The 13,095-nt window shown below is 36.5% G+C and overlaps 3 protein-coding genes and 1 pseudogene across 4 annotated transcripts; 2 read left to right on the forward strand and 2 right to left on the reverse strand.

The window, feature by feature from the left end:
• The first annotated feature begins 1,119 nt into the window (after positions 1 to 1,119).
• On the forward strand, positions 1,120 to 2,599 carry LOC111198112 (annotated as a pseudogene).
• A 1,096-nt stretch (positions 2,600 to 3,695) lies between these two features.
• On the forward strand, positions 3,696 to 6,616 carry LOC125578349 (FACT complex subunit SPT16-like). The gene has a single exon (XM_048740849.1). It carries the CDS (start codon positions 3,953 to 3,955, stop codon positions 5,540 to 5,542), a length of 1,590 nt encoding a protein of 529 aa, XP_048596806.1. The 5' UTR covers positions 3,696 to 3,952; the 3' UTR covers positions 5,543 to 6,616.
• An 11-nt stretch (positions 6,617 to 6,627) lies between these two features.
• LOC125578113 lies at positions 6,628 to 8,234 on the reverse strand. Its single transcript, XM_048740406.1, has 3 exons — positions 8,072 to 8,234; positions 7,632 to 7,996; positions 6,628 to 7,131 (listed from the first exon to the last, which is right to left on the reverse strand). The coding sequence occupies exons 1-3, from the start codon at positions 8,232 to 8,234 to the stop codon at positions 6,628 to 6,630; spliced, it is 1,032 nt and encodes a 343-aa protein (XP_048596363.1).
• Positions 8,235 to 9,169: 935 nt separating this feature from the next.
• LOC106391781 (DNA-directed RNA polymerases II, IV and V subunit 9A-like) lies at positions 9,170 to 12,077 on the reverse strand. Of its 2 annotated transcripts, XM_022691048.2 has the most exons (5): positions 11,815 to 12,077; positions 11,634 to 11,709; positions 11,392 to 11,461; positions 10,732 to 10,782; positions 10,377 to 10,505 (listed from the first exon to the last, which is right to left on the reverse strand). In XM_022691048.2, exons 1-5 carry the CDS (start codon positions 11,892 to 11,894, stop codon positions 10,495 to 10,497), a joined length of 288 nt encoding a protein of 95 aa, XP_022546769.1. In that variant the 5' UTR covers positions 11,895 to 12,077; the 3' UTR covers positions 10,377 to 10,494. The 2 variants fall into 2 exon arrangements, with proteins under 2 accessions (XP_013687939.2, XP_022546769.1); XM_013832485.3 differs by lacking the exons at positions 10,732 to 10,782; positions 11,392 to 11,461 and adding an exon at positions 9,170 to 10,234 and having other exon boundaries at positions 10,347 to 10,505; positions 11,815 to 11,962.
• Positions 12,078 to 13,095: the final 1,018 nt, after the last annotated feature.

The raw sequence follows: 13,095 nt of genomic DNA on the forward strand, positions 1-13,095 counted from the left end.
GCAAAAAAGAAAGAAAACCAAGCGCGGGGGGAGGGGGGCGATACTTTCCATATAAGTACTGAATTGCCTCTCAAAATAACTATTCCTTTTCTTTGGTCTCTATCGCTCTGCGTCTAGCTCTTACTCACTCTCTCTCACGAGACGTCGCGGGAACTCTGTTTTTCGAGGCTTAAACGCTGCCGCGTGGAGCTTACTACGTTCTTAGTTCCCCTTCATCAAGTAAGTATCTCCTTGATTTCTCCGTTCATCACCATTATAAGTGAAACGTAAATCGCTTGATTTTCCGTACACTTATTCTTCTTAATCTCGGATTCAATTGATTTACTCTCGTTTTTTTTTGTTCTCATGTTCTTCAATTTATCCATTATGATGATTTCGCAGAATATTTTTCCAGTAATTAATCATTTTGTTATTTTTTCTCTGTTCTTCATTTTTTTTAGGACTTCGCCGTGCTTCTCTTCGCGTCTCTGACTTCGATTTAAGCTTTCCTTGATTCTAATTCGAGGTTTGTTTATCTTCACACTATTTTAAACTACATTAAGTAGCCTTCCCAAAAAAAAGTTCTAAAGTTTCCTTTTCTTTTTCTTTATGGAGATTATTGTATTTTTTGATATTTCATAAGTTTGTGTTTCGTCGATTCACTGTCTCCTTCAATCTGCCGTGATATTTTTGATATTTATCACTCCATCCGTTATGGCTTTGCAGCATTTTCCCAATAATTAATTAATTAATCGTTTTGTTTTTCTCTGTTCTTCAGTTTCTAGGGTTTCGGCGTGGTTCTGTTCGTATCTGTGACTTTAATTTGAGATTTTATTTGATTCGTATTCGAGGTGCCTTTATTTTCTACCCTAACTTATTTTTTTCTGGTTTGGTGGCGTTCACCAAGTTTAAAATTAAACCTAGTTTCAATCTACGAAACCCTAAAATCTGATGCCTTAAGTAGCCTTCATTCTCCCTTTGGAGTCTGTTGTATTTTTTCTTGATGAGATTGTGTTTACTCGATTTAATGTTTCTTTTCAATTTGTGATAAAATCAATGAATGCAAGCTTTATGATAAACTTTGCACTTCTTTTCTCAGAATTTTTTTTTTTCCTCAGATAAGTTGCGGCTGGAATCTAAAAGACGGCAGACTCAAGGAACGGTGATACCTACGTCATTGATGTCATGAAGTTCATCTCACGTACAAGAGCCTTGTATGCACACTGGAATGAGCACATTGCAGACCTATGGGGATCTGCGGACGCTCTTGCCGTAGCTACACATCCTGCTACTAACTGATCTTCGCTACCTGAAGTCCTCTGCTTTGCATATTTGGCTTCTTGGGTATGAGTTTTCTGACACTATAATGGTCTTCACCTCAAATCAGATCCATTTCTTGTGTGGCAAGAAAATAGCAACTCTGCTTGAAGTTGTGAAACAACCTGCACATGATGAGCTGGGATAGATGTTGTCATGCATGCAAAGGATAAAGGTGATGATGGAAATGGGCAGATGGATGCTGTACTCCGTGCCATCCGTGATGGAAAGGAGTCCCAAGTTGTGGGACACATTGCTCGTGAAGCTCCTGAAGGTAAGCTTCTCGAGAAGTGGGCTGCGAGGTTAAAGAATGCTGAGTTTCAGTTTGTTGATATCACTGCGGGGTTGTCTGATCTCTTTGCTGCTAAAGACGGAACAGAGATTATTAATGTGAAGAAAGCAGCGTATCTTGCCTCCAGCGTGATGAAAAATGTTGTTGTTCCAAAACTTGAGAAGGCCATTGATGAGGAGAGAGATGTCACCCACTCTCTGCTGATGCGTCTCACGGAGAAAGCGATACTTGATCCGACGAAAGCCGGTGTGAAGCTGAAGCCAGAGTGTGTTGACATATGCTACCCTCCTATATTTCAAAGTGGAGGCAAGTTTGATCTCAAGCCTAGTGCTGTAAGCAATGATGATCTGCTCGCTTACGACCCAGGGAGCATCATTATATGTGGTGTTGGTGCTCGGTACAATAGTTATTGCTCTAACATCGCCAGGACATACCTAGTAGATGCAACTAATCTCCAGAGCAAGGCTTATGAAGTTCTTCTCAAGGCACATGAGGCTGCTATTAATGCTATGAGGCCAGGAAGAAAGTTAAGCAGTGTCTATCAAGCTGCACTTTCCGTGGTTGAAAAGGAAGCCCCTGAGTTGGTTGACAAGCTGACTAAATCTGCTGGGACTGGTATCGGTCTTGAGTTCCGGGAATCGGGGTTAAACATCAATGCAAGGAATGATAAAGTGTTGAGACCACAGATGGCGTTTAATGTCTCACTTGGTTTCCAGAACATGGAATGTGAGAGCAAGAAGAAGACATTCTCTCTTTTTCTGGCCGACACTGTTATTGTTAAAGAAGAGGATCCTGAGATTTTGACAGGCAAGTGCTCCAAACTTGTTACAGATGTGAGTTACGACAAAGAAGAGAAGCCCCGGAAGAAGGCAAGGAGGACCAGCGGTCCTGAGAGCTACTTCATCAACAAGACATCGCTTAGATCGTATAAGGCCCTGTTCGTTTGCTCACCCAGGTGATCCATCTGGGTGAAGATGCAAATTGATGTTCGTTTAGTGCATTATAATGCTACATCCAGATGGATCACCCAGCTGAATTTTTAAAAATTCATCTCAAATTCTCACCCAAATGAAGGTGAGTCTTGATGGTGCATCTGGATGCAGATGCATCTAGTTCAGTCCAAAATGATAAATGACAAAAATGACCTTTTAAAATCGAAATATTATTTTCAAACCGTCAATCTTATTTTTTTGCAAATACATTTTTCCGCCAAAACCAGAAAATACATTTTCTCGCAAAAACGGAAAAACACACTTTCCCGCCAAAACCGCAAGATGCATTTTTCCGCAAAAAACATAAAACACACATTTTCATTAAAATACATTTTTCAGCTAAACCAGTAAAACCACATTTTTCGACAAAAGCCCAAAAAACGCATATTCCCGCCAAAACTCCAAAAGCATTTTCCGGCCAAAACCGCAAAAAGTATTTTCCAGCCAAAACCGGAAACAAAACATTTTCTCGCCAAAACCAAAAAAACGCATTTTCTCGCCAAAACCGAAAAAAACAATTTTTCCGCGAAAACGAAAAATACAATTTTCCCACCAAAACCGGAAAACGGAAGTTTCCCGCCAAAACCAGAAAACAGAATTTTCCAACCAAAACCAGAAAAACGCATTTTTCCGCCAAAACCGGAAAACAGAATTTTCCCGCCAAAACCGGAAAACGGAATTTTCCCGCTAAAACCGGAAAAACGTATTTTCCCGCCAAAACCGAAAAAACGCATTTTCCGCCAAAACCGGAAAAACGCATTTTCCCGCCAAACCCGGAAAAATGTATTTTCCCGCCAAAACCGGAAAACGCATTTTCCCGCCAAAACCGGAAAACGCATTTTTCCGCAAAAACCGGAAAACGCATTTTCCCGCCAAAACCGGAAAACGCATTTTCCCGCCAAAACCGGAAAACGCATTTTCCCGCCAAAACCGGAAAACGCATTTTCCTGCCAAAGCCGGAAAAATGTATTTTCCCGCCAAAACTGGAAAAATGCATTTTCCCGCCAAAACCGGAAAAATGTATTTTCCCGCCAAAACGCAAAAAATAACTTTTCCCGTCAAAATCGTGAAAAAAAACTTTTCCCGTCAAAAACACTTTTCCCGCCAAAACTTCAAAACACACTTTTTCCGTCCAAACCGCAAAAACGTATTTTCCGCCAAACCCATAAAACTTATTTTTCTGCCAAATACACATTTCCTCAAAAATCGCAAAAATATTTTCGGCGAAAACCGTAAAAATGCTATTTTTCCACTGAAACGTAAAAAAATATATTTTAGTCATTTTATTAACAAGTCCACCCGGATGCAGATGAAAATTAAAAAAATGACAAACAAACGAACATAGTTGCATTCAGATGATTCATCTGGATGCATGGACGAAATGAAGAAACGAACAACATCCAGATGGAGCATCTGGATAAAACATCTAGATGGACCATCTGGATGCATCTTCCAGATGTACAAACGAACAAGGCCTAATAATAATGAAGTGGTCTCGAAAGATGAGCTGGGGATGCGGAAGCAGCACCAGGCAGAGCTTGCACGCCGGAAGAATGAAGAAACTGTCAGAAGGCTTGCTGGTGACGGCAGCTCCGGTTCTACTGCAAAGACTTCAGCTGATTCGGTTGCCTACAAGAACGTTGACGATGTGCCTCAACCTCGTGATTTTATGATGATGATCCAGGTTGATCAGAAGAAGGAGGCTGTATTGTTACCCATCTATGGTGGCATTGTTCCATTCCATGTGTCGACGATAAGAAGAGTCTCGAACCAGCAGGATAGCATCCGTATTATTTTCAGTGTCCCGGGTACAACTTTGAAAAACCAGGGTGCTATATACCTTAAAGAGGTTTCGTTCCGGTCCAAGGATTCAAAGCGTAGCAGTGAAGTGGTTCAGGCGATTAAGACCCTTAGACGGCAAGTCAAAGCCCGAGAGTCTGAAAGAATGGAAAGGGGGACGCTGGTGAACCAGGAGAAGCTTCAGCTTGCAGGAAACAAGTTCAGACCCCTCAGGCTGTCTGGTCTGTGGATCCGCCCGCAGTTTAGTGGTAGGAAGAGGGTTCCTGGGGCACTCGAAGCTCATGCCAATGGTTTCAGATACTCAACGACTAGGCCTAATGAGAGGGTGGATGTCCTGTTTGCAAACATAAAACATGCGTTTCTCCAGCCGGCTGAGAAGGAGATGCTCACTATACTGCATTTCCACTTGCACAACCACATCATGGTGGGAAACAAGAAGACAAAGGACGTCCAGTTTTGCGTGGAGGTGATGGATGCTGTGCGGTCTCTAGGCGGTGGTGGAAGGAGATCATCATCATCATCGGCCTATGAGTATGACCCAGACGAGATTCATGAAGAGCAGAGGGAGCGCGATAGGAAAAACAAGATCAACGTGGATTTCAATCATTTCGCAACACGTGTCAGTGCTCTTGAGTTTGAACAACCGTTGAGAGAGCTTGGTTTCTCTGGCGTCACGGACAAGGCACGTGTTTTCATCGTCCCGACATCGAGCTGTTTGGTTATGCTCACCGAAGCCCCGTTTTTGGTGGTTAGTCTGAGTGAGGTTGAGATTGTGAATCTCGAGAGAGTCGTGTTCGGGAACACGAGCTTCGACATGGCCATAGTCTTCAAGGACTTCAAGAAAGATGTCCTCAAGATCAACGCAATCGACACAACTTCTCTAGAAGGGATAAAGAAGTGGCTTGACGCTATCGATATTAAGTACTACGAGAGCAAAGCGAATCTCATGTGGAGAACGATCCTCAAGAGAATCACGGATGATCCTCAGGGCTTTATAGACGATGGAGGTTGGGAGTTTTTGAACTTGGAAAGAAGCGATTCAGAACCTGAGGAGTCAGACCAAGGATATGAGCCACCAGATGCAGAGGATGAGTCTGAGTCGGAGGATGAGGATTCTGAGAGCGAGTCAGAGGACCAAGAAGAAGAAGAAGAGGACTACTGAAGAAGAGAAATGTAAGAGACTTGGGGACGATTATCAGTTCGATTCCTATAGAAAAAATAATGGACTAGAGTATGTTTAGGTTACAATTGTTTTTTGTAATAATCCTTTTTCTTATATTATAATTTACATCATCGTTCACAACTATGATTTAGCAAAGAAGAAATATTACAAATATATTCCACCTCTCTAGAAAACCAATCTTGTCTTCGGACAACTAAAGTAATGTGGTCTTTGTTCTCTAATGGATTTTTGTTTTTTAATTTAAAAATAGAGTAATTGTATAATTGTGTTAGATTTGTGTTCTTTTTTTTTTTTAAACAACCAAATAACGGTTCGTACAAGAATATAATCAACCAAGCAGGAGGAGTAATATAAAATACAGAAAGATTATTTCCTTGTTTAGCTTTCTTAGCTAGAGCATCAGCAGCTTGATTTCTTTCACGATTTATCTGATCAAGGGAACATTCTGGTAATAAACTCATCCAATACCTGATATCTGTTAAGATATTACCTAACTCCATACTCCAGGCCGATTGATTAATAATCTTGGTTAACTCCATATTATCTCCTTCAAACCAAACCTGTCTCCATCCTTTTATCCAAATATTCTGTAATGCATACAGAAACGCATGTGCTTCACCATCCAGACTTGATCTCAAACCACTAATTTTTGCAGATCCAGCAGCTATGAAGTACCCTTTATCATCGCGAACAATCCATCCAACTCCTGTAAATTCTGAATCTCTTTTAAAACTACAATCAAAATTACATTTCAACCATCCAGTAGGAGGAGGAATCCATTGACTACATTTGAAACGTTGCGGAGGATCCCTTGCTGATTGGAATATTACGTTTTGATGCCATTCTTCATTCGAATCCCAAGCTCTTCTCAAATCTTCTATAGGTTGCTGATTCCTCTTGTTAAACAAATACTCATTCCTCGACTTCCACACAAACCAAATAATCCAAAACGGTAACAAACCAATCCTTGTATCTTCCTTATTGTCTACCATAAATCTCATCATCAGCTTAATGTTTTCTTCTAAATCTCGTGTAAGCATATTACCGATAGGGAGATGTGAAATTCACCATATAGCAATAGCATGAGGACACTCGAAGAGAACATGATTGATAGTTTCTTCCTCCACACAACACCTTTGACAAATAGGAGAGACTCTAATTCCCCGAGAGCATAACTGAGTATAAGTTGCCAAAGCTCCAGATAAAAGTTTCCAAAGAAAGTTCTTGATTTTAGGAATAATATTAATCTTCCAGCACTCCATCTTCAAATCAAAGGATCCCATTGATGGGATAATAGCATCTCCCTCTCGTAAATCATGAGTTGTAGCCCAATAACCAGATTTAACAGAATACTCTAAATTTTTAGAACAAGGCCAAACCTGTTTATCTTGAGCAGAAAATCTTGACAATCTTATCTGTTTCACTGTCTCTGAATATCCTTGGCCCAGTGCACGATCTATCAGAGGAATATTCCAAGAATTGGTTATGGGACATATCAGATCACTAACCTTTATATCAGGATCTTGAGATACATTTTGTATCAATCGAGGAGGTAGAACAGGTAGCCACTGATCAGACCAAACATTTGTTGATTTACCATCACCAATAAGGGTTATGAGACCCTTTTTAATAACTCTTTACCCACTTGAATGGATCTCCATCCATAAGAGGCTTGAGTTGAGTTCGTCGACTGTAAGAATGTCGATGAACGGTAATATCTTCCTTTATACAATCTACTGAGTAGGGAATTAGGTTTCTGAAGGATCCTCCAAGCTTGCTTGCCTAACAAGGCTTTATTAAACTCATAGAGATCTCTAAATCTCATACCACCTTCCTTCTTAGGTAAACACAATTTATTCCAAGAAACCCAAGAGATCTTTCTATGACCATCATTTCTGCCCCACCAAAACTCAGATAGAAGGGAGTTAATTTCATCACAAATTGTCTTAGGAAGAAGAAAACAATTCATTGAGAAGACTGGCTTAGCTTGAAGAATGGATTTAATCATAACTTCTTTACCAGCAGGAAATAAAAACTGATTATACCAAGGATTTATCTGTGATTTAACTTGCTCTACCACAAACTGAAAATCTTCTACTTTGCTTCTACTGAGACGTTCCGGTAAACCCAAGTACTTACCACACCCACCAGAATTATGAATTTGTAAGATAGCATGAATCTGACCTTGAATTTGAGGAAGGATTTTCTTTCCAAAGGTAATCGCAGACTTAGTCAAATTCACCTTCTGCCCTGATACACCTTCATAATCATTGAGTATTGTAGCAACACATCTTGCATCATCTAAAGTTTCTCTACAGAAAAACAAAGAGTCATCCGCAAATAATAGATGAGAAACTTTCGGGCAAGCTCTTGCCAGCTTCATGCCTTGATAGTGATTCTGATTCTGAGCATTCTCCATCATTTGACTTAAAGCTTCAACACATAACAGAAACAAATATGGAGAAAGAGAACCACCCTGGCGAATACCTCTCTCAGGTTTAAAATTACCATACGGCACTCCATTGATTAACACCGAATAGGAAACTGAGGTAACACATGACATTATCATCTGAACCCATCTCTGGTGAAATCCAAGCTTTATCATAATCTCTTCAAGAAAAGACCACTCCACCCTATCATAAGTCTTACTTATGTCAGTCTTAATAGCCATATACTTCTCTGCACAATCTTTTTTGGAATTCAAAGCATGCATCAATTCATGGGCCACAAGGATATTATCAGATATTTGTCTTCCCGGAACAAAATTTGTGTTCTATAATAATGAATAGCAAATAAATGAATTATTCTAAGCTTATTTTGTTTTTGTTCTAAAATATGAAAATAGCATAATTGAAATATTTTTACTATAAACTCTATTTTAGAATGATAAATAAAATGGAGTTCTTTGACACATGAACAAGTTTAAAGCAGTTTGTAAACTTTCCTTGTGTTGCAATTTAATTTACTTTTTGCTTACTCATCTGTTTGTTATTTTCAATCTCTGTTTCATCAGATTCCACTACACGAATCTGATTATATAAATTATTTTGTTATTACAAAACAGTTGTCTCTAACCACCATTTCTGAGGAATATACAAATGAAAATTGTATATAAGATTTTCAAATATAACATATAGGATATTTCCCATGTTTATAAAATAATTAATTAATATTTACTTTCATTTTATATGATATTTACCTCATTTATTATTTATATATGAAAAATAAACAAAACTGTTCCAAATAATAATATATTATTATCCTAATTATACAAGAAATTTAATGTACAAAAGTCTGACAGATTTACATGTTTATTTTTGGTGTATATTGCGTTGTAGGTTTTTTGAGAAATATATTGGGTTGTAGTTACTTTTGAAGTTAAGCTACAACAGTTTTTGGTTCTAAGTAAGTAAGTAGGTAAATCAAATTAATTTTTAAATGCATTTCGCTTATTTGTTTTCTTAAATCGGAAATATAATGTAAAATTTTATAAAAATTTGTTATATAATTTTTGGAAAATATGAATAATCTATAAATTAAAGTGGTATCAATATATACAATTTTAGTTTGGATCATTTGACAATTTTAAATTTTGATTTTAATCTTTGAATTGGTTATTTATTTTAAAGTTAGTTGTTATCAATAACTTTATCATTATTCCACATCTAACACCTGAAAAAATTTAGACTGCGGACAGATGTCAAGTTGCCAATTTCCTAGTCAGTACAAATTACATGACGTGAATGTCCTAGAACTTAGGCCTTGGCATTCGGGGAACCAATGGATTTCGGTTTGAGTTAGATCGAGTTTTTGGTTTTATGAATTTCAGCCCCATTCGGATATTATAAAAAATTTGTTCGGATCCGGTTCAGGTTAGTCAGGTTCGCTTCATATTCAGTAACATTTCCAAAAACCGGTTGAACCCAATATAATTTTGGGTTTGGATCTTAATCGAGTTTTCCTTTCCAAAATATTATATTGTACTTAGTTTCCAAAATATCAATTCCAAAATATACTTTTGGGTTTGGATCTTAATCAAGTTTTCGTTTCCAATATATCCAGTAAAACAAAGACCAAAAATATTTGAAATGAGAAATGAAAAATGCTCTCATTCCGGTTCCTTTTTGGTTATAGTGTAATTTTTGACAAATAAAATTTGAGAGTATAAACAACAAATTAGAGAACAAAACTCAAAACTATGTGCAAACATATCATATTAGATAAAATCCGAAGCGGAAAACCGAAGATTGGCTTGAGTATTTTATGATATTTTGATTTTTTTCTTTTTCGTATATACCTTCGGGTTTATTTCGGATATACCCATAAGTCAAAATCCATAAAACAAATCCCATTAGGTATTTATGTGGGATTCGATTCAGATTTATATTTATTGCGTCGGATTCAGGTTGGGTTCTTGGATTCGGTTTATTTGTCCACCCTACTAAAATTCTTCAAGATCTCATCAAAACATAGGTTGATGTTTAAATCTGACTTTCTAAGAAACTGATTATTGACCGAACACACGGGACTCTTACAATCTCTATAAGAAAAACATAGGCTGATGATTGACAACTGAAACAAAAATATTTCTTAATCTCTCCAGCGATGGCCGCAATTCCGGTTGCAGCATACAAAGAACAATGCCATTCCATCTTCAGATCTAGTCGTAGCCTGCACATGGAAATGTAATGTGTTCCAAGAGCATACGTTCTATTGGATAAGCAGTGGCAGAAGTATGTAGCTTAGCATAACCAAAGTAGATAGAACTTAAAGCTAGTTTTACCTGGAAGAAGACAGCCTCTCTATGCTGACACTTGGCACAACGCACAGCTTTGGTTCGGGGAAGAGTCGGGTCAGAAGCCACGTCCGTTAGGATCTGAGTTTTTTCACTTACAGAATGATGAACTTCGTTTCTGTGGACGCAGTAATTATCAGCTATTTCCTGCAAGTTAAAGCACTCGCAACGGTGCCAAAAGATGTGAATCCCTTAATCAAAATAATATTAAGAATGGAAAAGTATGAGAGAGAGTACAAAATATGAGAATGAGAGAAAAAATCTTGCCAAATTTTGAGAGACCAATGTGCCTTTTGTATGATTAGTCACATAATAAAATTACTTAAATATAATAATATAATAATATTTGCAAAAAAAAATCTTCTAGAGATACCTTCTATAAGGTAGGCAAAAATGAACCGAGCTGAACAAGCCGAACCCAAACCTAACCAAAATATACACTCCAACCATTCGGTTAAAAAAATTTCAACTCAAATGGTCCAGTTTAGTTTTAAACTGAACCGAACCAAAAAAAACGAAGTGTTTAATTTGATTAACTAAATATACTAATAATGTTAATATTTAACATATTTAACTGTCTAACCTAAACAGTTAAACATAGTTTTATATATTTTACTTTAGATAAATATAAAACACAACTAACATAAAATAAAAATATAAACCTCGTACACTATCATGAAATCAAACTCCTATCTATGATACTTATATTCGGTTCAAAAATAATGATATAAAATTATTTGATTCCATCTTCTACTTTATATTGTGATATCGTTTTTTCGTATAAATATGAAGAAGTTAATAATTTAGTTTCAAATGATGATTTTTTATCTTTTAAAAATTATATTTTCGTAACCAAACTAGAACAAAACTAAAAAAATACAACTCGATTGAATTGAACAAACACAAACAAAACCGAATTGCACATAAACCAAACCTAAAACAAACCAAACCAAACCAAACTAACTTCGGTTGGCTTCAGTTAAAATTTTCTTAGATCCAAACAAATCAAACCGAACCAAACTCAACCCGCAACCTGAATCTGAATTTAAGTCGTAATGCTCATCCCCAGATTCCCCACCCTCTACTGGTGGTGCTTTTAGTACCTAAACAATTTTTTTCAAAAAAAAAAGTTTTGGAAAGAAAAATCAAAAAATTTAATGAAATTTAGCTGAAAATATGACAAATAACTACTAGATTAATTCATCTGCGAAGCTAACTCTTTCCATAAATGTATACTTAGAGAACTTGCTGGATAAGCCACACAAAAAGAATGACCTGGTAATCACAATTACGGCAAGCGTAGCGGAGGATCTTTTGCTCCTTGTCCTCCTTTGGATACAAAATGTTATTACTGGAAAATAAAAACCAAACAGAAAGAACAAATCAGTTAAGCGAATTGACAAATTAGACCAAGTAAATTAACTTAAAGAAGATTCATTTAGCATTGTGCTTTTACCATTCGCGACAAAATTTCATAGTATAACTTATATCATGACGTCTGAATCTGTTGAAAATGGTTATTGGAAAGATATACATATATGTATTTTAGGATCTAGAATAATCTCCGATATATCTTTTTTTTTGGTCAACCAAGAAAATAGGATCTCCGATATATCCATTGTTGGACGGGTCAGACTTCCGAGATATTAGGATCTCCATATTGTTGTGGATCAGTCTCAGAGAAAACCTGGCCGGGTCTTTTGGTTAGATGAGATCACTGTTTGAATAACAGTCGTAATATAATAGTTTTTTTTTTGTCAAAACATAATATCTATCTAATCTAATAAATTGGAGTCCTATTCCATGACATACTTTTTTTAGACCTATCTATTAATTAGCCTTCCTATTATTTCTATATACTATTAACTAACCTTCCTATTATTTCTACATATCTTTCAATTAGTTTTTATAAATATGCACTTTATCTCAACCCATTATTTAGTAAATCAGTTTAAACCATGTAAATAAGTATCGTTTGGAAAATCAATAGATACGATCATTGAAGTTTATATTCAACAGTAGACCCAAAAAAATGATTTTTTGTTTAGAGTTCATGGTGCCTCCACCTAACATTATGTGAATCATAAAACATTTTATATTAAAAGTTCGATTCAAATATACATTATGATATTATCTTATATTTGTACATTTTTTTGACGTCATATTTGTACATTATAATGACTTCTAAAACATGTTTTATTACAGAATGAGTCATATATACATTATGTTACTTTCGTACTGGAAATTCTACGACATTGTATATGGCATACTGTATATACAGAGTTTCATTGTATATCAAAATCAAGCTTTAAGAAGTAGTGTATCAAAGAAATAAAAATTGTATGCAAACAAGATAGTTATCTATTTTTCTGTGATGCCACGTAATAAAGTCGTGCATTATGAGAGTGACATGTGTTCCATTTTATATTTGGGGCCAAAATAAATAAATACAGCCAGAGATAATTGAACCCAGCACCTCTAGCACTGGTAATTTCTCTTAGAACCACTAGGCTAAAGTCACTATTTATAAATATGTGGCCGTGAAAATACTTATTATTGTGTCGGCTGGAAGCCCATGCTTCTTCTGCTTGTGGCCATGGCCGACACTGAATTGACGTCAAAATATAGATCGTGAAGTTAAAAACTTTGCTCCAAACAGTTTAGCAATGTTTCCAACATTTATAACTTGATACATATAATATATATCAAAATACATTTGTTGTACACACTTTTATTA

Source organism: Brassica napus, chromosome A9, assembly GCF_020379485.1.
Source record: "Brassica napus cultivar Da-Ae chromosome A9, Da-Ae, whole genome shotgun sequence".
Taxonomy (NCBI): domain Eukaryota; kingdom Viridiplantae; phylum Streptophyta; class Magnoliopsida; order Brassicales; family Brassicaceae; genus Brassica; species Brassica napus.

Bases quoted from the DNA above. Each gene is read 5' to 3' on its own strand.
- LOC125578113 (XM_048740406.1), bottom strand. From the start codon at position 8,234: ATGGCTATTAAGACTGACATAAGTAAGACTTATGATAGGGTGGAGTGG. The intron at 7,997-8,071 runs GTAATTTTAAAC...TATGTGTTGAAG, and splicing joins AATCAATGGAGTGCCGTATG to CTTTAAGTCAAATGATGGAG. The intron at 7,132-7,631 runs GTTAAATCACAG...TGGTCTGATCAG, and splicing joins TTCAGTTTGTGGTAGAGCAA to TGGCTACCTGTTCTACCTCC.
- LOC125578349 (XM_048740849.1), top strand. From the start codon at position 3,953: ATGGACGAAATGAAGAAACGAACAACATCCAGATGGAGCATCTGGATA.
- LOC106391781 (XM_013832485.3), bottom strand. From the start codon at position 11,894: ATGTATATCTTTCCAATAACCATTTTCAACAGATTCAGACGTCATGAT. The intron at 10,506-11,633 runs GTCATTCTTTTT...TTTAACTTGCAG, and splicing joins GCCGTAATTGTGATTACCAG to GAAATAGCTGATAATTACTG. The intron at 10,235-10,346 runs GTAAAACTAGCT...TTCCATGTGCAG, and splicing joins GAGAGGCTGTCTTCTTCCAG to GCTACGACTAGATCTGAAGA.